Below are 23,241 nucleotides of genomic sequence, written 5' to 3' on the forward strand. Positions count from 1 at the left end.
AGCCTTTTACAGCAATGAGAAAACCTTTCCGGGTCACCTTCACGCGCATACACACACACGCACACACCCTGAATCCAAATGTCAGCAAATCTCGTGAGACTTCAGCTAAGTGAGTAATATAACCACAGAAATGTCCCGGCGAGGGCAAAGACAAAAGGTGACAAAATGATAACAAGTGAGCCAGAAACGGAAAAGCTTTGCGAAGTCGTTAGAAGCCTGATTCGTTCAACGTAATTAAACGTAAATACCACACAGATGAATTTTAGCCAGAATGAAATCACGGAGCATGTTTTATTGTTGATCAGAGTGACTGGAGCTTATGTGTATTTTTTTTTTTTTTTGGTTTTTCTTTTGATTGGCTTTGGGATCAATGCATAAGACTGTCAGAAATATCCCGTGGAAATTCCCAAGAGGTTAAGCTCATTGTTTGCGCTCTGTCCACCGTTTCCTTCGTCCATTGTTGATTGACTCGGAGGCAGAATCCTCCTTCTGGGCATTTCAAAGTGGCGCCGGAGTCTCCGTAGAGCGTCACCAGTACTCCAAAGCAAGTGTTGTCATCCTCACGAGTGAGCCGTGTTTCAGGGAAAGACAACGACAAAGGCCTCCCTGAACTTTTCCAGACGAGTGAAGCCGGCTCGGATCTGGTCCGTCTTATTTCATCGGGACCGGCTTTGCAAGAGAGCCCGGCGGCGGCGTCCGGCAGAGCCGCAGTCGCTTCTGTCTGGGTCTGATGCTGCCTCGTCTCCCATGTTTCCGTTCTGGGATTTTTCTTTTTTTATCGTCTTACAAAAGTTGTCCCGAAAGAGCTCTGAGATGGACTGATCCACGGTGCTCGAGTCCATGCGGGTACATGACTGGAGTTGATCTCTGAGTTTAGGTGGCAATCCCAGAGAGTGCTGAATCCGGCCCGTGTCCAGGTGACACCGTTGAGCAGTGCCAAGCAAAGTTCGCCCGCCGATAAAGAACGGCAGCTTCTTCCCAAACAGACTTTAGAAGTCAGCAGGGACGGAGTCACAAACTTTTACGCTTGCCCGTTTTACTCTTACAAGTTCAGGTTTTAAAATGACCACGACCTCATTTTAGCTTGCAGTGGTTTAAACGTGCACTAGCCTATCAAGAAGACAACATAAACTAAAGGTAAGATGAAAAATCTTTTCAATTTAGTTCAGTTTCAATTGAGGGAGGAATCCTAGTTCACGTGTGTTGAACACATCTGGCCAATAACGATAATTGAACTTGAACGTTAGTCGAGAGAACAGTCAAAATTTTCCGTGTTCAACATGACTGTACAAAGTCAAATATGTGTGCAAACGGAAAGCATATTAGGACAGAGCATACAAACAAAACAAATTGACAATAATTTGTGGAAATGTTGATGGTGTGAGGGGCGTGGCCAGGTCACTGCCCCGTGCGCAGCATCTCCTCACGTGCACCTCATTGACACCAATCAGGCCAGGCATCGGAGCCTCGTCAGTTGCGTGTGTGAGTACGCAAGCTTCTTGTTAAGAGTATCTCCTTCGTTACAGCGTTTCAGTGCCACTTCAGTCAAGTCTTGTTTTTGCTCGTGTTCCAGGTTTTGCCTCGTTGTTATCGGCCCTCGTTTCACGATTTTTGGATCTTACCCTTTTTGCTATGTGTTTTTTTTTTTTTGTCCTTCTTCCTTTTTGGACTGCTTGCCTGCGTATGACCTCTGACACAATTTAGCTACTCGTGAAAATCATGTCCCCGCCTCGGAGTCCTGCATTTGGGTCCTGCCGCGCGTCGCTCGCCCGTGACCGATGGATAATTGCATTCTTCAACAAAAAAGCCCATTTCATTCCCTTGTTTGTTTTTAAGAAGTTGTTATTGCGTGTGCGGCGGCCGCAAAACACTTTGGGCTACCGCGTGTCGTTCCCCCCCAACGGTGTTTAGATATGTATAGATTCCAAATCGCATCCCTAACCATGAAAGGCAGATGATCCTCCCCTCGATTTGGCCTCGCCCCGGCGCCGCCTCGCTCCCACCTCGCCGAACGCGACATTTACGTCGGCCGCAACCTCAATCACCGCTTTCGCGGCCTGCGGCGAACGCCCGCGTGGCGCCGCGCAGGTATTTGGGCTCCGAGCGAACGCAGGAACAGCAGAATGGAGTGGAAGGGGAGGTGGGGGGAGCGGGGGTGGGGGCGCAGCCGGGAAAGGGGGCTCTCAGATAGAAAGGGCCGCCCGAGGCATCCATCAAACCAAACGACTCCATTACAGTAAGTCCGACGGAGGCAAACGATAATGTGTGCTGTGATAAACACTGGGATAATAGTGTGTTTATAGTCTCGAACACACGCTTTCTGCCGGGAAACACCGAGGAGGAATACCGATAAAGATACAGGAGCCCCGCGCGCTCTATATATCTCCCCCACCTCTTGCTATCGCTTCTCTACTTTTGGGTTATCAGTCACTTGTTCTCTTTATCCCTCGCTCGCTCGCCCGCCCTCTGTAATATTTTCATCCCGATGCGGGTTTGTATCTGCCGTTTGCAGGATGGCAGAATTAGCGAGGCCGCGGCGGAATCAAAACCCGACTAGGAGCGCCGCGCCGTCGCCAATAATTCAGCCGATTATTTTGGATCACGTCATCTGTATTCGCTCGTCGAATCGTCTTCGTTCCCTGGAAAAGCGCGACTGTAATCTGGTAACACGGTGGTACTCAAAATCCGGCCCGGGGGCCTTTTGTGGCCCGCTGCCTGCTGCAGATTGTAAAAATAGAATTAAACGGGGACCAAGGTAGAAGTTTGGGGAAAAGTACATTTCATGAAAAGTGCCACATAGCTCGGGTTGGCTTTCTCTAGCATTCCCGCGCCCCTTGTGAGGACAAGCAACTCAGGAAGTGGCTGGATGGATGCTACAAGATATCACTCAAATATAGAAATCAATAGACTAAATCCTCTGAATATTGTAACATAATTGCCATAATTGTCATTTTTTTACTCAAGTGTCACAACCTCAATAAAATACACCACAAGTGTTTGGTAAAAAATGTTTTTTCCTGTATGTCTGTGTTGTCTTCTCGTGTTAATCACGGTAATTAATCCTCAAACCTTGAATCGAGTCTGTTGGACTCTTCTAGTCTGCTGAATTTCTTTAGTTTTTTTTTCCCCGTTTTGCAAAAAAATGTTTAAAAAACGACAAGGGTACCTATGAAGATGTGTTACGCTACGGTGAACTGGATTAGTTTTAGTTTCCTCCATCGTGACTTGCCCCTCCCGCACCTTCCGTTTTACTCCCTCCATTCATCCATTTTCTTAGCCGCTTATCCTCACAAGGGTCGCGAGGAGTGCCGGAGCCTATCCCAGCTGTAAACGGGCAGGAGGCGGGGTACACCCCGAACTGGTCGCCAGCCAATCGCAGGTCACATGGAGACAAACAGCCGCACTCGCAATCACACCTCGGGGCAATTTAGAGTGTCCAATTAATGTTGCATGTTTTTGGGATGCGGGAGCAAACCGGAGTGCGAGAACATGCAAACTCCACACAGGCGAGGTCGGGATCGAAACCAGGTCCTCAGAACCGTGCCGCCTCCCTTTTACTCTATGTAGAAAACATTTCGAAAAATCCCGTCTTGGGATCCTCAATGATCTGAGCTCTTGACTGACGAGGAGACGCGACGTTTACCCGCCATTGTTTTCGTTTTTAGCCGTTACTTTCCACAATACGTCGGTGTGCGATGCGACAGAAGAGTCTCCGCTAGGATGAAGGGCGAAGTTTACAAAACAGTGGTGAGGTGTACGGATTGCAGACGGTGGCAGGAAGCGGAACTGGAGGTGGCAGAAATGAAAATGTTGAGGTTCTCGAGGTTGGACAGGATTAGAAATGAGCTCATTGTAGGGACAGCCAAAGTTGGACGTTTTGGACACGAGGTTTGAGAGAGCAGACTTGGACGGTTTGGACATGTCCAGAGGCGAGAGAGTGCGTACGTTGGTGGAAGGACGGTGAGGATGGAGCTGTCAAGGAAGAGAGAGGAAGAGGAAGACCGGAGAAAAGGTTGACGGATGTGGTGAGGGAGGACACGAGGACGGCGTTGGGCTTAGATGCAAAAAGATGACACGCTGTGGCGACCCCGTACGGGACAAGCCGAAAGGAAAAGAAGAAGACTTTCCACCGTGCGTTGGTTCGTTTGCGTCCTGACGTTACCGTGTCCATGGAGTTGTTAAAGAAGTCCTTAAACACAAACCTCAAAGTGCGATGAGAAGACACAAGATGAGGCAACGTTAAACTAGTGGAAGTTTCTTTTACATTTCCATTAACCCGAAGAGCACGGCCGCTTGATGAAGGGTCTCGCGGCTCTGCCTGATCTGAATGAGTCCATCTTTATGCCCGTAGTTAACCTCCATTACAAGCTTGACCTGAGCTCAGATGATGGCTGCCCTATTGCTCCGAATACGGGTGGGGGAGGTGTCACGTGGCGGAAGGAGAAGCTACGGTCGTCACGCCGAGGCGAAGGCGAAAGGCGGAGACGAGCGCCGGCGGCGGCGCCGCGTTTGACATCACTTCAACGCCGCGACCTACTTCATCCTCTCGGCATCGCGCCGAGATGAGCCCTCGCTCCTCTGACACACTTTGGAATTTTAACGTTTCAGCCAAGGTTGGTTTTAAAACGGGATGTGATGAAATGTGCAAAACCGCGCGGCCGTTTGATGGGATGGGGATGACGTAAGAAAGGCGGACGTGTGCAGGACACGCCTGAAAGTTGACGTCGGTGGGGGGGGGGGGGGGGGACACACACACAAGATTCTTCCTTTGAGAATTACAGAACTCTTGGCGGTTTTCATGGCTACCTCATACGAAAATAGCAGGGATGTTAAGAACGTGAGGATAAAAAAAAAAAACACAAGAACTCATCGTGCATGCGTGTTTGCCAAATGTTGAAACTCAAAGTCCAAATCTTGGTGCCACCTGCGTTGCTTTTCTGTTTTTTGTTTTCCATTTCGCCACCACACTAAGCACCATCTTTGAATTACTGATGACTAAAAATTATGACTCGTTTATTGTCGATTGTGCTTAATTTATGTTTAAACTTATTGGATGTTTATTAATTAGATATCTAACTAGTCTTGACTTTTATTGTTTTCATGTTTTAATCATTGTCCAACAATAGCCGTGAATCTTCGATTTTTGTTGAGTTTTCCATCTTTCTCCGAAAAACATATCGTCCCACTCGTATGCAACATTGGTATCGAATATCATGCCTCACTACGAATCAGATTACTGTAATTTCCGGCCTACAAGATGCGACTTTTTTTTACACGCTTTCGTGTTTCACGTTTATGCGGCTAATTGGTGCCATTTTCCTAACGGCCGCAAGGGGGGCACTTGGAGGGAAAAGGTAAGAATGAGACCGGTGGAATATATGTGCCGAGGAAGTGACTTTTACCGGCCGTGTTAGCGCAGCTAGCATGTTGCTGCTTTGTTACTGGTGTCTCTCAGTGATATTTACTGGTAAGTTTATTTTAACCGGCTCTGTTAACGTTAGTGTAAGCGCGGCGCTAGCGTTAGTGCTAGCAGTAGCGCAGCGCTAGCTTTAGCGCAGAGCTAGCTTTAGCGCTAGTCTTAAACACTTTCTGTGTAGCGTCTTTCTTTGTAAATATCTGGTGTTTCAATGTGGGCACTTGCAGGTTTTACACAGCTGCGGCATATGTATGCACCAAATGGTATTTCCTTTACAAATGTACTCGGTGAGGCTTGTAACCAGGTGAGGGGTGTAGGCAGGGAATGAGGGTATTTACAATATTTCCGATATTTTCTGTCGGGGTTTAATAGTCTGAAAATCCCAATCCAATACGATTGATCATAGATCATGGGGGGGAGGGGGGGGGGAATTCAACATCGGCATGACAAAGCAAATGCTTCACGACGTGATAAATGAATTTAAAAAAAGTCGGATTGCATCACGGAGTCGGTTATGTCACAAAAGCAGACTTGAGCGGTAATTGTTTTTTGTGCTGCGTGAAAAGAAGCAATAATGGGAGCCCCGCGTCTACCTCAAGCACAACCGTGTCACAGGTAATTACTTCCCCTAATTTGATGACTTATTACTTATCTCGCGCGCTTGTAGGGGCGCGTACGGACGCCCAAGCGTGGGCGCATGAAACAAGCGGATATGATCATAAAAAAACAAAACAAAACGGGCGGTTTAATTCAGTGGCTGGGTTATGGCTAATTTCTCGCTTTTCGATGTACATTCAGAGTTTGTCACTGATGGTGTAGAGCGTGGGACCAATACCTGTCCTGCGACTGACTGGCGACCAGTTCAGGGTGTAGCGCGCCTTTCGCCTGAAGCTAACTGGGATAGGCATCGGCTTTCCCGCGACCCTTGTGAGGATAAGCGGCTTGGATAATGACATGCCATTTCACATAGAGGAGAGTTTTATATTCTTAAATTCGCTGACCGTTGGAGGAACCTCCATCGCGTTTTCGCCAAAATGCAACAAAAGGGGACAGATGAAAAGAAAACGTCTTAATCTTTTTGGCGACCTCCTTCGACGGCCTCTTACGGTATCATTAAGTTGAACGCCGGCGTATATTTATGGCTGAATAAAACGTTTATGATGTCGATCTTGGTTGAGTGCGGAGGTCAGGCTAACTCGGGGGCCCTCAGGGAAACGACCCGTGCGAAATGTTAAACATACGAGCAACATGTAACTCCCGTGGGTATGTTAACGCTGCATTCTTTAGCCTTAAAATATATATAGAAATTAAAAAAAAAAAAATGCTTTTAGAAAGCACAAAAAGGTTGACCACTCTTTCGTGCAAAAGGCAAACAGTTTGGTACAAATCCTCGGGAAAAACATGTCTCCAAAAGCGGGAAATGTAGGGGAAAATATGTTTTAAAATGTATTCAAGTTGTCGGTACGACCTGACACCAATACATAATTAAAATGCTCTTTGGAAAAAAAAAAAAAGAAAAATGACAACAACAGCCCTTGTTGCATGTTGTGTCTCTAATTTGATTTGTAAAAATGGACCACGCCCGAGGAAAAATGAATCAGAGCGATGGCATCTCCGAGAGTTATTAATCATTTGCAGACCACTCAGACGTACACTCATTGCCTCGCACTGACCTGTTACCGTGGGCTTCAGGAGCTTTGCTGAATTGTGGTGGAATATCCACTTTAGTAAATTAAAAAAAGGGCACTTTTTATTCATCAACAATTTCACTTTACATCACTACTTATATGTGTTCTGATTATTATTATTATTGTAAGTACAGTTTTAGGCGGCCACTGGCCTCTGTTGTGCCTCAATAACTGTTGAAATAAGGAAAAACGAGGACATTATCAAACAAATATTCAAGAAAGGACAAAAATGATGATGGAATTTGCTCTCTGAAAATTATTTTTCCCATTATTTTGGAAAAACAGAATGGAAGATGAAGGGATGAATCTTTATCTATTAAATGTATGCGTACTGATATAAATCGCCTTCTCTACCATACTCACATTTATTGTATTGTACGTATATATATATATATATATATATATATATATATATATATATATACGTATATGCTACTTCATGACATTTTGAATAAAATTCACTGGCGTAAAGCAATATTAACAAACATATCATAAGTATTTAAGCAGATGGTCAAGAATAAAAAGGAGACACAGATTTAGGCTCAAAGTCAACGAAGAGGAGATGATCAATCCGACCCGCAGCCTTTGCCCTCGGAGTTCTCCGAATGCGCGCGTGTTCAACTTAGTAAGTTTGAAATACAATATTTCACCGCCAATAGACCGGATGGGAAGTGCTGAGGTGGAAGAAGAATCAGTTAAAAAAAAAAAAAAAAAAAAAAAAAAATGGCAGCGGGGCGGCCTGAGCCTCCCGTAGCAATTAGCGCAACAGCGGGATGTTGCAGCGGTGCTCAGCGGCGCGCATGTTGTGTGTTGGCCATCAATTCATCGCCTCAAATAGCCCTTTAGTACAAGCGGCCGACGCGTTTTCATCCGGCATCGACCGCGCACTTCCCCTGATCTCAACCCCCCCCCCCCCCCCACAAACACACACACACTTTTGCTACCCTCTTACCGGTGATGGCCAGTTCCGTCGTCCGCCTGACCACAAAGCCGCCAAACTGGACCTCGCAGGTGTAATTCCCGATGTCGTCCTCCGTCACCTCTTGGAAGGAGAGAATGTCTCTCTTCTGGATGACGCTGGCGCGCCATCGCTTTGGATGACATTCCTGGGGAGGGCAGGAGAGGCTGCTTCACCGTCGCGTCGTCCAAACGAAATTCACAACAACCGAGCTGTCGTTCAATATGATTGGCAAAACACAAAACATTCGCAAATAAATGCTTAAAAGAAATAAAAATAAAACAATAAAATAATAATAAATACATATAATAAAGAAAATACATAAAAATAAATAAATAATAACAATAAAAATAAATACATGAAATAATTAATGAAATAAATAAAGGATCTGCCGAATGAACACACTGAAAATATTTACGGAAATATGGCACATTTACAAAGGAAAATTGTGGTGTCGCAATTCATGGCGGATAGGGATGAGCCTTACTTCAAAGACCCCCAAAAAAGAAACAAATCAACTTTATTTTCATAATTTACACCTCAAATATGCCACATTATGATCCGAAAATCGCTTCCAGTTATCTTGCGAGAATAAATTACTTAGGTGCTAGCTTTTCTGCTAGTTAGCTATGTAGCTTTAAAATATTTCATTGACAGTAAAAATGGACGACTTTCCGAAAAAAATATGGCAGAACGTTGGAGGACCGGTTAGCACGTCAGTCCTGAGGATCGGGGTTCAAATCCCAACCTAGCTCATGTTAAACCAGTTGTACTTTCACGTTTATTCGACTAAACTACCTTGTAAACTGCAATAAAGGACCGTGTATGCGCTTAGCCCACGCACATGTATACGTTCTCAGGCGAGTCCGACACGAGATCTTCAGCGCTCGGGTCGGGACGCGGACGGTTCCGTGGATTCCATTTCTTGGTCGCTCCCGGCATTGTGAGAGTTCAATCACGGTGGCCCCGCAGTGGTTCAAATAACTCCGCTTTCCAGCGCTCACTGTCATTACCTGGAACGTAATTGAATTCTGGGAAAGAAAAACCTCGAGGTCGCGGCCGTCCAGCTAATCTACTCCTGATCTGCCTGTGATTAGTCCGGCCTCAACCCCTCAACGGGTTGTTCTCCACCGTCCGGACCCCAGGAGGGGCGAGGAACCCGCGGAAGAAGTGAAGAGTACATCATAAACCATCAGCCTTTGCATCACACCCGCTTGATCCTCACATCCGGGGTTTTGTGTTCTGTCCCTGGTTTACTGCCTTCGTACATCGCGATGATTTGCATCCTTTCATAATCTTCTTAACTGATCTGGAAAGTCATTTTATATCACATTTATTTCAAAACAAATTAGATGAAAACCAAGCAATTTCATCTTTAAGAACCTTCTTGACTGCTTCTCCCCAAAACACACCAGCGCTGGATTGGCATCAAAGGGAACATACGAAGCACAATTCCCACAATTTAAAAAAAAAAAAATCCAAGTTCAACAACAAAATAGCCCAAGAATTACAAATGATCCCATCCAGTGGACTCGTTTGTTTCTATTAGTTTTACCTCCGGGAAGGTAGCTCGTTGTTCCTTAGTGTTAGCCAAAATGAGGCCGCCGCACCGTGCCTCGCGGACGAGCACGGCTTTAGCCAGGCTGGCTCACGCATACTCTCTGGGAGTCTGTCGCCGCCGCGCCAGTACGTATGCGTCACGGCTTCGGTGCCGCGTCCGCCGGTCACGGCTTCGGCTGGGGTGGCTCATCTCCGGCGCCGAGGTGGCTTATCACAGTGCCGAGCCGGGCCGCTTTACGGCGTTGTTATCGCTCGCGGCTGAGTACGCTACATACTGTCTTAGGGTCGGGGAGTCTGTTGTTAGTTAGAAGTGATCCGCATATCATCTAAATATGGCTCGAAACGATAGGATAGTATTGTCCCGGACACTTGACTCTTCTCATGTTCGAAAAGAGCATCCGTGTCTGAAAGGGCGTGTCCCAGAGGAGGGGCCAGAGCGTGTTTTCAATGGCGGGGTGACATCACGGACAGTAAATGCAGCCAATATGGCGACGACTTGGATGTCGAATGAGACTTCCGCAACTTTGTGAATGGATGACGTGCTCTCTGCTCAAAATTATTTTTTTGTGTGGACATTGAAGTGAATAATGTTCTTTGTATTTTTCATTTCACTATCTACAGTATTTTAGAATATTTATAGGGATGACTCCTGACCTTTAAGCAAAATATGCTCCCACTGCCCGGGTTGTAGATGTTGTATGTGTTGCTTATCAGAACCACCATAAAAAGTCAAGTTTCCATGATAAATCCTCTTTAAATTTTAAACTCTACGCACCTTGTACCAGGTAATGTCCGGCTCCTTGCCGGGCTCGACGTAGTCGTCGATGTCGGGGCAGAGGATGTCTTTGCTCTTGCTGAGCTCCGCCTTCTCCGTCCGCCGCATGTTGGAGTTGTAGCACATGTTCGTGTCGTTTTCTGCCACAGTTAACGACATGGACACCTTCATGCAGTAAGTCGAGTTCCTGCGGATGGAGAAGGAAAAAAAACAAAACAAAAAACACATTTGGCGTGTGTAAAGTAGGCTGCCAAAATATGGATTGTTGATTTTCTATGCATAATATCATCCAACGCATAAACAAAAAGTTTAAGCGGTTTTGGTGCGCGTATTCTATTTGAAATAGGACAAGAAACAGGATGGATGGATGGATGGATAGATAGATAGATAGATAGATAGATAGATAACAGACAGACGACAGACAGACAGATACAGACAGATATAGATAGATAGATAGATAGATAGATATAGATAGATAGATAGATAGATAGATAGATAGACCGATAGACAGACAGACAGACAGACAGATTAGACAGACAGACAGACAGACAGACAGACAGACAGACAGATAGATAGATAGATAGATATAGATAGATAGATAGATAGATAGATAGATAGATAGATAGATAGATAGATAGATAGACAGACAGACAGACAGACAGACAGACGGATGGATAGACGGATGGATGGATGGATGGATGGATGGATGGATGGATAGACGACAGACAGACAGACAGACAGCAGACAGACAGACAGACAGACAGATAGATAAGATAGATAGATAGATAGATAGATAGACAGACGGATTAGACGACAGACAGACAGACGGATTAGACAGACATTAGACAGACAGACAGATAGACAGACAGACAGATAGATAGACGGATAGATGGATGGATGGATAGATAGATGGATGGATGGATGGATGATGGATGATTGATGGATGGATAGACGGATAGATAGACAGACGGACAGACAGACAGACGACAGACAGACAGACAGACAGATACAGACAGATACAGACAGATAGACAGACAGACAGACAGACAGACAGACAGATAGACAGATAGATAGATAGATAGATAGATAATAGATAGATGATAGATAGATAGATAGATAGATAGATAGATTAGACCAGGACTGATGTTTGGCCTGGGTAGGGGTCAGTGTCCGTCCGACGTGAGTGCTCTCATCTGTAAAAGTCAGTGCAGTAATGTTCCCTCCCGTTGCTTCGCGACGTTTGCGGCTCTCGCTTGAACTTGGCATTCATCATCTTGAGTGAGTCGATAATTCACACCGGCTGACCGATGTCGGATTTGTGGAGGGGTTGGAGGGGGGGGCGACAGGAGTCGTCGGGAGGTGGTCAGCCAGGGCACGTTAACGCTTGTAAGCAAGGAGACTGAAGCCCCCCCCCCCCGGGCGCCCAAACAAGGAAGGACGACAACGGACAGGCCAAACCCGCCCCCGCTTCCTCGTCTCCTAGCAACCATCAACACACTTCAAGTGCGACGAACATTCGCCGGAGGAAGTCCCCGTCACCGTCGCCTGCTGTCGCTCTCACGTTGCTATTTTAATACGCCATTCATCATCATCATCTTTGTCGTCATCACCGTCATCATCCGAGCCGTCACGAAGCAAACCCGCGTCCGCTGCATCGACGACACCGAGCAACCAAAATACATAAACATGCAATCAAAGCGCGAGGGCACCTTCGGTTGCCATGACAACCTGGCTGCGGGGATTTGCCGCCATTCATTCGCCAAAGCGTTAATAAGGTCAAGAAGTAGCGCGGCGCCGGCCGGCGCTTATTGCGCTGCGTGCCGCGAAAACTCGCCAGTCCGGGAAACGCAAACACGCCTGGTTGTGTGCGTGGGGCAGAAATGTCAGCACAGGTTCAAAAGCGACCCCCCCGCCGTCCCCACAAACCAAAACCACCGCCCCCCCCCCCACTGCGCGCCCTTCATTCGATTGGTTGTCGTATTCAGTTCGTAAACAATCTGCCTCACGTTCAAATCCCGGCCCCCGCTTGTGTGACGTTTTATCCAGAACATTCTGAACCATTTGTACAATAGTCATTGCACCGTTAGTCACTTTAAATTCCTTGAGGACTCTGCACCATTTGCACCATTGCCTTTAAATCATCACCAGGCTAGTTGTCCACTTTCCTTGCTTAGTGATGACCCAGACTACACGTTTTTACATGCCCTAAATGTACATTTTTTTCATAATCGCGGCTCCAGCTACCACAGACATATTCCTTGTGCGTCTTGTAACATTCTTCATCTCTAAATGCTGATTCTGGAGAAAAAAAAAAAAAAAAAAACGAAAAAAAACATGCTTTTTGTTCCTCGTCTGTGTTCTGTTAAACAGAACCGAGAACCGAGACGATGCGGCCGGCGGTGATCGGCCTTCCGAACGGCGCCTGCGGGACTCTCACTCGCGCTTCCCTTTCTGCCGTGCAGAGCGTTGTCGCACATCAAACCGTCTGATCGTGGGAGGCCGTGTCGTTTAAAGGGAAAATGGCAGTTGCGGCCATTTCTCCGAGGGTGGAGATACCGTAAGCGTTTCTCGCCCATTTTTGGGGGGTGCTGAAGCCCCCCCCCCCTACGCTGCACCCAAGTAACTGCTTTGTCAAACAACATAGATCAGTGTAAAATTATACAGTATAGATACTTGCGTTTAACCCATACGTGGGCAGCGTCCCATTTTTGGGACATCATGATTTTCAAGCATTATACCCTTCAGTATATCAAAATATGAAAGTGTTTTAATCCGAAGCCATAATTTGGCATCAGGAGAGGATAACTCATCGGTCAAAGTTCGCACGGAGTTATTTCCCTTTCCTTCCTGATCCAACATGGCTGCCTCAAGGACACGTGGAGAGTTTTCCAAAGAGAAGAAAGGGAGAAAGGTCATCAAGCGACCAAGTTTGCCTTCAAAATGCTAATCCATCAGTATTATTATTGCGCAAGTGTCGTTCTGGAATAAGAATGAATTAATAAACATAACTCTTCACAGAACTGATAACATACCCGTCCCAGTTTTGGGACGCTGCCCGCGAGAGGGTGCACCTTTTTCGCCCTTTGTTTTATGCGTTCAACCAAAAACAAGTGTTATTTCCTTAATTGTGGTCTGTTAGGAGACTTTTATCTTAATAAGGCAAAAAAATTGCCAACCGGCCTACGAATGGGTTAATGTAATATTTGGACAAAAAAAAAAAAAAAAAAATACACGACCCGATTCCCTCAAAAAGGCGTTTCCTCCCATTTTTAGGACTGTCGAAAACACCGCTAAAATGAATCTCGGCACCGCTACGCATCCGATCCCATCCATTCAGCACTGCGACTCGACAGCAAGCCAGAAAGCCGACCTGAATGCCGACGTGTCGATTTTTGGGAGGTTGACCGACGCTCACGCTCAGAGTTTTGCGTTGCCGCGTACATGGTTACTATAGCAACCCAAGCAAAGGGCTCAGCACTTCCAACCAAAGGGAAACTCTTCAGCAACATCCGCTAATGCACGCTCGGATGAGTTTGGTGCGGAAGAACTCGAGTGGAAGCGCTTTTCTCCACGAAAAATGTGGAAAATCTTCCCGCTTTCCACTCCAGGCGCCGGCCGACAGTTGCGTTCACGCGGCGTCCGGCGTTGCGCCGCTTTGGCCGGCCTGAGGGATCGCGCTCGTTCTCGTGGAGAGCTCGTTTTTTTTTTAAACTCCATTTCATCAAATTACATCTAAGGCTCGCCAGATGCTCCCATTCACTGCAAAATGACAAGACTTTCATATGATCTGCTCGGGTTATGGAAGCAATAAGGGAGTCACCTCTTTCATATAAACACTTTTGACCCACTGCAGCTATAAAGCACACAAACGCACAATTGATGTGTGAAAGTGAAATGTAAAGTTGGCGGCGGCAGGACAATGGCTGCGAGGAACGAAGCCAGAGGTAAAATCGGAGACCTCAACAAGACCGCATGCTGGATCCAAACTGGTTTCAATATGAACCCAGACGCACCGTCTCATTATCTGGACCATTGCATCTCATTTCAGCTGCAAATCATTGGCAGGAGTTTACGGTTCTCTTTTCTCCGCTTTGCAGCTGTAAATACGCGATACGAAATACGGGAAACCGCGTGGATCGATTGCTGGCTTTGTCCGACTCCTCACAGCCAATCAAAGCGTGCGAGCCGGCGGCTGCAAAGCGGGCGAGTGCTGTGGAAACAAATTCAAGCGACACAATTCGGTGTAAACACAAAATTGTGTCTGTGTTCAATCAATTTTCTGATTAATATCAGTTCAAACTCTTCATACCCATAAGTGTTTACTATACTATGCTATACGCTAGCGGGTTGCTGCTGTGTTACTGGCGTGTCTCAGTGATATTAACCGGTAAGTTTTATTTTAAGCCGGTCTGTTAGCGTTAGTGCTGGTGCGGCGGTAGCGTTAGTGCTAGCTTTAGCGCAGCGCTAGCTTCAAACACTTTCTGTGTACCGTCTTTCTTTGCAAATATCTCGTGTTTCAATGTGGGCACAAAGTTTCATTTTAACCGGCCCTGTTAGCGTTAGCACTAGCGTGGTGCTAGCGTTAGTTAGCAATTAGCGTTAGTTAATATGTTAGAATGATTAATTTATCGTGCATTTGTTTCTATCATCCTTGCCCGAATCATTCCCTTTGCGAGCGGCTGTGCGACCCAGAATGTGACCCAGCGACATCCGGAAACGTGATGCCCCCCCCAGCAGATTCTCCTGAACCCCATCAACATGATTTCGATCAGATGCCCTGCTAATCTCTAGCAGCTTTATCAGGACACCGCTGAAGCTTTGAAGAAATGTTTACTTTAGTATTTGTGTTAATGTTGGCGTTGCCATCTCTTTCACCATTTGTACTTGGTGAACTTGTAACCTTTTGACCTGAGAAAGACCTAAAAAGAGGCACAACGGTGAGGCTGACTCAGAAACTGGTTTGGAGGGTGAGCTGGTCAGCCGAACCCGTCCTCCTCATGAGCCAAATTGAAAACCTCTTTTGTCCCTGTCATTTGCATATTTAGTCCAGCGGTTGGGTGTCAAACCTGACACTATACTGTCCATACATCAATCCAATTTCTTAGCTGCTTATCCTCACAAGGGTCGCGGGGGTGCTGGAGCCTATCCCAGCTGTCAACGGGCAGGAGGCGGGGGACACCCCGGACTGGTCGCCAGCCAATCGCAGGGCACACGGAGACAGACAACAGTCACCTAGGGGCAATTTAGAGTGTCCAACTAATGTTGCAGGTTTTTGGGATGTGGGAGGAAACCGGAGTGCCCGGAGAAAAGCCACGCAGGCACGGGGAGAACATGCAAACGCTACACAGGGAGGGCTGGGATTGAACCTGGGTCCTCAGAACTGTGAGGCCAACGCTATCCAGCTGATCCACCGTGCTGCAATACGATAGTATAATATACGATATACTATATTTACCGGGGAGGGTGAGCTGAGTCAGAGGTGGGGGTGTTGTCGATATTTGTGGAATGTGAAGTCCTTTGATACTCTTTTGTGATCAAGGGCTGCTGGTTTACATCATAACTCGACTTGGATGACTAAACGTGCTGTCGCAAAACAAAAAAAACGCCAATCTCGTCCATCTATGAAGCGTCTATCAAATCGCGTATCGTTCAGCTACATTTGCATATGTCGGCCACCATCTACCTCGCTGAGCAAAAATAACACAGCTGAGCCGCTGAGGTCCGCTGAGGGCAGACAGATGTACTTGTTAAACATCCACACAAACAGCGGCATTGTGAAAGGGGTGGGGGGGCGGGGCTTGACGGACAGCCAGAGGTCGACTCGCTGTTCTACGTGTCACCCGTGCGGCACCCGATGCGAGTGGAGGAGTTGAATCGGGTGTGATTCCATTCTCCACGTGTTAATTAGAAAGCCTTGGCAGAGACGCGCGGAATACTGTACACCCCCCCCCCAAAAAAAAAAACAAACAAAAAAAAAAAACCCACGACATACTCAATAGTAGGATTATCATAAAATACTACGCGTGCATGAATGATTCCAGTCACTCTTGCTCCTAATCAGAGAGTTGAGGGGCGGAAAAAGCAAAGAAGCGAAGAGATTAAAACTGCCGTTCACACAATGTCACCCCTTTGCTCGGTTTCCAAACCTGCAATTTGTTCCATTTTCAAAACAATTTGCGCCATAGAAAGCAGAATCATAAAGGGACTCCCGGCGGACGAGTGTTCCGGACATAACCATGTTTTAAGGTGACAAAATGCTCGCCGAGATAAAAATAAAAATACATTATTGCACAGTACGCAATTACTGCTGAATCTCCTGCTTTTTTTATTGCATTGTTCATATTCACGGCCTACAAGTACTTTTCCATATGAATATTTACTGTAATTATGACATTTCAAGGTTACAAATGGCAGCAACGGACTAGTTCGGCAGCGTAAGTAAGAAGCTAGCATTGAGAGTCAAAGCTACAACGGGATCTTACTGGATGTTATTGAGGGTTGCCACATATGGGTATTAGATATTCGTGTAACGTCATATCATGTATTTATGTTTCGCTAATCCGAAGCTTACGCTGATAACGCTAATCTGTGCACCTGACAAGAGCGTTCATTAGAGATGAAAGTGGACTTGTCCTGCTAGGGGGGTCCGGGGGCGTGCAAACCCAGGAAATTTTTGAAAAAATGGATGGCTGAGGTGCATTCTGGCGATATCTGTCTACAAAATTCAGACAAAAATTGAAAGTAAAATTTCCAAGTCCAAAAAATTGGGCAGAAGTTCCCCAAAGGCCAAGAGCAGATTTTTTTTTGCCCCCCATGCTCCTATCACTGGATTGCACAAAATACCATTTGTCATTAAAATATGCTTACAATATGCCATGTACGCCGTCACACCGCCTCGCGATCCACGCAATGAGCACTCCTGGTGTAACTGAATTTCCTTTGACATGGCTCAGGATGTTGATGACTTTCGACGTAAACGTGCAGCAGCTCTGAACATGCGCTATCGGCCTAGCTCCTCAGTACGGTTAAATTGCATTTCCTGTTTTCGGGTGAATACCGGTTGTTTTGGAGCAGGCTTGTTTCGTTAACGTTTATGAAATAAACACGTGAATTAATGTCGAGACTGCACAAAATAAGCGACGTCTTGAGAGAATGCGAGGGGAGGGGCGTTACTGTTACTCATGTTCGTGCCTCAACGAACTCAAACGCAAGTTCGGTCACTGTTGTCAACTAATACCTGTAAATTCAGTTGTCATGAAAACTCGAAAATCCGGAGGACTTTGATCACCGGAGAATGCCAAAAAATGGCGGACAGGCGCTCACGTAGCGATCAGTTCATGAGTGGGAAAGAAATGTCGGAGGTAAACGCTCGTCTGGAGACACATTTTACAGCTCACCAAAACAAAAACAAAAGTACTTCCTCCTGTAATTTCACAGTGGACGGCCAGGCGGGCACTCCAGAGACGCTTTGTCGCCTTTACCATTCATACAGGTATGAAAAAAAATAAGTTGCTGCTGTGTAATAAAACAATCCACAGTGGAGCATCAGAAGTGGAACGCTAGCAAAGTGCTACAATTTAAAGTTTCATTCAAGTTTGCAACTCCCCAAAAATGTGTCACAAAAAAAGAGAGAAAAGGAGATGTCAGTAATTGTCATTGGACTTTAGTTCAGTGGGCATCTACATGAAATCCATCGGACAAATGCATCTTTGTGGAAATTTGAAATTGCATATTTACAAACAAAAAAAAAAAAAAAAATCTTTTGTCTTTTCCGAACGTGCCTTTGAGCAAGCGGGACACGTAATGACACGCCGTGGCTCACGCCCCCGCACCGCGTTTCTCCGCCCACCTGTGACATCATCGGCGAGGCGAGGTGCGTTTCCGAGGGCAAGCCGGTCTGAAACGCTTCCGCGCAAAAGCGGCATGAGTACGCGGAAACACCAACACCCCCCACCGCTATTAAGGCAAAGCTAAAAGGTAAGCAGAGCTGCATTGAGTTTTGATGACTACATATAGGGGGAATTCAATAATTCTTCATTTAGGTCTATAGCTATATATCTATGAATGTCACAAAAACGTGATGACACCGGAGAACACCTTTAATTTGTAAAAAAATAAAAAATTCCATCATGTATTTCAAATTGCAATTAAAAATATATCATCTGACAGAAGAATATCCTTAAAAACCCTCAGAGGTTAGGGTGAGAAGCTCGGTCAACCGGGAGGGCCTCAGTGTCGAACCGTTGCTCCTCCGCATTGAGAGGAGCCAGAAGAGGTGGCTGGGGCATCTGATCCAGATGCCTGTCCAGACGCCTCCCTGGTGAGGTGTTCCGGGCACGCCCCACCGGAAAGAGACCCAGGGGACGACCCAGGACACGCTGGAGAGACTACGTCTCTCGGCTGGCCTGGGAACGCCTCGGGATCCCTCCGGAAGAGCTGGAAGAAGCGGCCTGGGTAAAGGGAAGTCTGGCTATCCGTGCTCAAGCTACTTCCCCCGCGACCCGACCCGGAGAACTGGTAGAAAATGGATGTTTCATCTGACAGAAGAATATCATTAAAATTGTCTTTTGCTCCTCGGCCCCATGTTAGGCCCCCGATTTAATTGTAATCGTTATTTTCAAACTTGTTCCGGCCATCAGAGACAGCACAGACAGAAAGGGGGGAACCAAAAAGATGCCAATCATTTGCATGCACACACAAGTGGGCGCATGACATGCCAAATTTATGGTCTGTACACCCGCATTCTCTGGACAGAATCACCACCCCCCCTCCCCCCAATTAGCAAGTTAAAAAAAAAGAAAATGGATAGATTCCGAGACAAAACCGGGTGTGGTTCACGTTAGGAAGGGAGATGCAAGGGTTAGCAGCTAGCATACTCAACCTGTAAGGTCAATGACTGTAAATAATTTGCTGACTGATCAGTTTTTCACTACACGGGGAAAATTCTCGGAGCTAAAAAGCATGACACACGAAGTCCACCGGCCTCGGTTTTTCTTGTTGATCAAGTCTGCACGGAGGTGGTACCCAAAAGAGCAGAAAGCCAGGAGCAGCCTGGGTGATATGTGCGACTCAAAGGCTTACGGACGGACAAAAAAAAGACAATCGATTTCAGCTCGAGGGAAAATCTTTCGCATTGTGCCATCTGAGAAGTCGAAATACAACGACAACGACGACGACAAAAAAAAAAAAAAATGCCTGCGGCTGAAAGGCACGTTCAGAAACCTGGGGCACGTTCTTACACCAGACTTAGAGCCTGCGCTCAGAATTCCAACTTTTAAGAGCAACGTCCCACCGTCTCAAATGTTACAAATCAAAGTCACGCTGGTTTATCGCCCATCGGGCACGTGTTGTCTCTCACCCAGAAACACTTAAGAGGGCCCACTTCAAGCCTCTCCGGCTCCTTAAGAGGCCTTTAACCCAGTTTATTAAAAACTCTGCCAAATGAAGAGCTGCACTGAGCCAATGATTGAAGGATGTTATCTGACGCAAAGGTTAATAAGTTACCGCCACACCACCGCGCATCTCAATCTTGTTACGCACGTCCATGGCAACAGAAACCGCTCACAAGTCCGGTCGAGGGTGCGTTGGGCACTACTAACCGCCGCATCTTCGACTACATCTGCTTAGTGTCACGAGTTTTAGAGAAAATCAGGCTCCATTGATTATTACCTTATTATCTTTATTGATCATTAGGTTCTGTGAGTTGTAATCATTTTAAAAATAACAACTCTTTTATTTTATTGATAAAATAACCTACTTTTCACATTCATATATGAATTTCATATATCCATTGTGGCCCTTAACCATTCGTCACCAGAGTAAGAGACTTACAAATATCAAATGATCACACATTCACAACTTAACCACTGAAATGATCCATCCATCCATCAATTCATTTTCTACCACTTTTCCGGGTCGGGTCGCGGGGAAAGTAGCTTGAGCAGGGATACCCAGAATTCCCTTTCCCCAGCCACTTCTTCCTGCTCTTCCGTAGGGATCCCGAGGCGTTCTCCAAGCCAGCCGAGGGACATAGTCTCTCCAGCGTGTCCTGGGTCGTCCCCTGGGTCTCTTTCTGGTGGGGCGTGCCCGGAACACCTCACCAGGGAGGCGTCTGGGCAGGCATCTGGATCAGATGCCCCAGCCACCTCTTCTGGCTCCTCTCAATGCGGAGGAGCAACGGCCCGACACTGAGCCCCTCCCGGATGACCGAGCTTCTCACCGGTTCTCTAAGGGAGAGCCCGGACACCTTGCGGAGGAAACTGATTTCAGCCGCTTGTATCCAGGATCTTGTTCTTTTGGTCACGACCCACAGCTCGTGCCCACAGGTGAGGGTAGGAACGTAGATCGACTGGTAAATTGAGAGCCTCGCCTTTCGACTTAGCTCCTTCGTTACCACAATTGACCGATACAAATTCCGCTTCACTGCAGACGCTCCACCGATCCGTTTGTTGGTCTGGCGCTCCATTCTTCCCTCACTTGTGAACAAGACCCCAAGATACTTGAACTCCCCAACTTGTGGAAGGATCTCATCCCCGACCTGGAGAGGGCACGCCACCCTTTTCCGACTGAGGACCATGGTCTCAGTTTTACAGGTGCTGATTCTCATCCCAGCCGCTTCACACTCGGCTGCGAACTGCTCCAGTGAGGGTTGGAGATCCAGGATGGCCATTGAAATTAATCAAGTACAATTCAGTGATTCAACTGCACGGGGCGTCCTTGGTTGAAGCCAAAATTCCATTCCTGTCGCAGCGCCGCGATATAAATTTGTCCTTAAAGTCGGAACGCAGCATCATCCACCCCCAAACTATGCTAACGTGGTTGCAAATCAACCGTGGCTTCTTGTACCACGTGACAGCGTATTCTAATTATCGCATCGCGGGACGTTTGCAACCTCTCAACCTCGCCTGTGGTGAAACTCTTTTTCCGAGTTTATCCATTGTCCGCAAATGTCCACCATCATACCTTAACACGCACGAGTAGAGTCCCACGTCCTGGAGGTCGGCGGGCCTGAACCAGATGGCGTCCTCCTCCTTGCTCATGCGGACGCCGTCGAAGGAGATGGGCTCCTCGAAGTCGCTGTGGCCCAGGCCCGAGCTGCGGTACCACATGAGGCTGAGGCCCACGCTCTGAGCCTGGCTGTAGTTGGCGCGGATGTAGCCGTAGAACAGGGCGCACTTTAGCCGCACCGGTTCGCCCTGCAGAACCTGGTACTGCAGGTAGTCCACCGACCAGTCCGTGCAGCCGTCCACTGTCAGCAAACCAGACAGAAACATTTATCAGTAACGTGCACTTCACGTATGCGGTACCGATTCCGTCGGTCCGACACATTTCTCACGAGCTCGTTCCGATAGATATGAACAATTGCGCGCGGCAAATAAAATCCCGTTGCGCATTGAAGTCCTTATTTCTCAAAGAATAACGACAACAGATCAATTGCAATTAGTTTGCATTACTGGTCTGTTTACGCTTTTATGGCTCTTAAAATGAAATTAAGGTCTGAGTCCGAGTGTGAGTTTTATTATGATCAATATTTAATATGATCTGACGGGTGTTTCCTAACTGCAATCATTATTCATTCCTATATTTTGCAACAGGAATGTTAATAATATTACAGCACTCCATATAACAAATTAGCACAGTCGCTCCGGCGCTTTCGTTGCATATTCTGAGCCAGTTTGCGCCATCTTGGCCTCTGCGGGCAACGCTCGTGCAATATTCAAATGCAACAACTGGCATTGCTTCCGGGAGGCGAGCGTAAAACGCACCATAAACGATGTCAGACTCGTCTGTGCGCTGACGATTGCGCAACGGCACCCCCTCCAAAACCAAAAAAAAAAAATGCAAGAAAAGATATTTAACCAAGAATCCGCATCGAGCTTATATAAAAGGCAAGGAAACGCTGCTTAAGTTTCTCACGGTATTCCTCCATGACTTTATGACCGGGTCAGACGGTTGCTGAACATGGTTCAAATTAAATTTACCTTGAATGTTTTTGTTTTTGTTTTTATTTCAACACTAAAACTGCTGTAATTGACCGATCAGTCAGTCATGGGAACGCATTGAAATGACCGCCCTGATGTAAAACACATGATCGGAATCAAACAATTATCTGAGGCTTCACTCACGGCGGCCGAATGTCTGGCTGAGATGATGATACGTATTCGGAATTGCACGGGAAGCGCAGCGGTGCGCAAATCCCCGGCGAGCTCAGTTTTGCGTGCGGCAGGTGTGCCGCGTATTTTGAGAGTACGTGACATTGTGAGAGACGGCGAGTCGTCGTTGCTGGTGATGGCGGCGTGAGATAAAGCCATAAGAACCCCGACCGGGAGCGATACGGAGTCTCGCAGGAACGCCTATAATTGTAATTAATCCTCTTAATTAGCGGGGAAGTCACACATGCGTGCATTCCCTATATGAATAGTTGTCGGCCTAATTACAGCTGCTAATTACGAGTGGGCTCGGCCACAAAAAAAAAAAAAAAAAAGGGGCGCGCTTACGTGGGAATGCGATCAAAACGCAACGCGTCATCGTGGCGCAATGTGTGAAACTTGGCCTAATTATGGCAGCTAATAATGAGGACAGGACCCCTCCGGTGTACTTACAAGCTGGAGCGTGTGTTCAATTCAAACTCATACTGCATAAACACTTCAGATAGCAGTACAAGCAGTAGATTTCCATCTCAATAGTTATCGATTGATTTTGTACAAAGGTTGAAAAATAAAATCAAGCCGTAAGTCCATAGCCAATATCACTAACCTACTTCATTTACTGTATATGGAGCCCAATTTTCCAATTAGGATTGGATTAGAACCCCAAACCGGATATCACTCACATTTGAAAAATC

The 23,241-nt window shown here is 46.7% G+C and overlaps 1 protein-coding gene across 8 annotated transcripts in view; it reads right to left on the reverse strand.

Moving 5' to 3' along the window:
- il1rapl1a (interleukin 1 receptor accessory protein-like 1a) overlaps positions 1 to 23,241 on the reverse strand; it is a 318,067-nt gene that overhangs the window by 90,000 nt on the left and 204,826 nt on the right. For all 8 annotated transcript variants that reach the window (XM_061840540.1, XM_061840542.1, XM_061840543.1 and 5 more), the window contains 3 exons: positions 21,360 to 21,645; positions 10,398 to 10,584; positions 8,057 to 8,210 (listed from right to left, as the gene is read on the reverse strand). In XM_061840540.1, the coding sequence (XP_061696524.1) occupies positions 8,057 to 8,210; positions 10,398 to 10,584; positions 21,360 to 21,645 (627 nt within the window). The remainder of the gene's footprint in view (positions 1 to 8,056; positions 8,211 to 10,397; positions 10,585 to 21,359; positions 21,646 to 23,241) is intronic.

The sequence above is a fragment of the Syngnathoides biaculeatus genome, chromosome 14 (assembly GCF_019802595.1).
Source record: "Syngnathoides biaculeatus isolate LvHL_M chromosome 14, ASM1980259v1, whole genome shotgun sequence".
Lineage (NCBI taxonomy): Eukaryota > Metazoa > Chordata > Actinopteri > Syngnathiformes > Syngnathidae > Syngnathoides > Syngnathoides biaculeatus.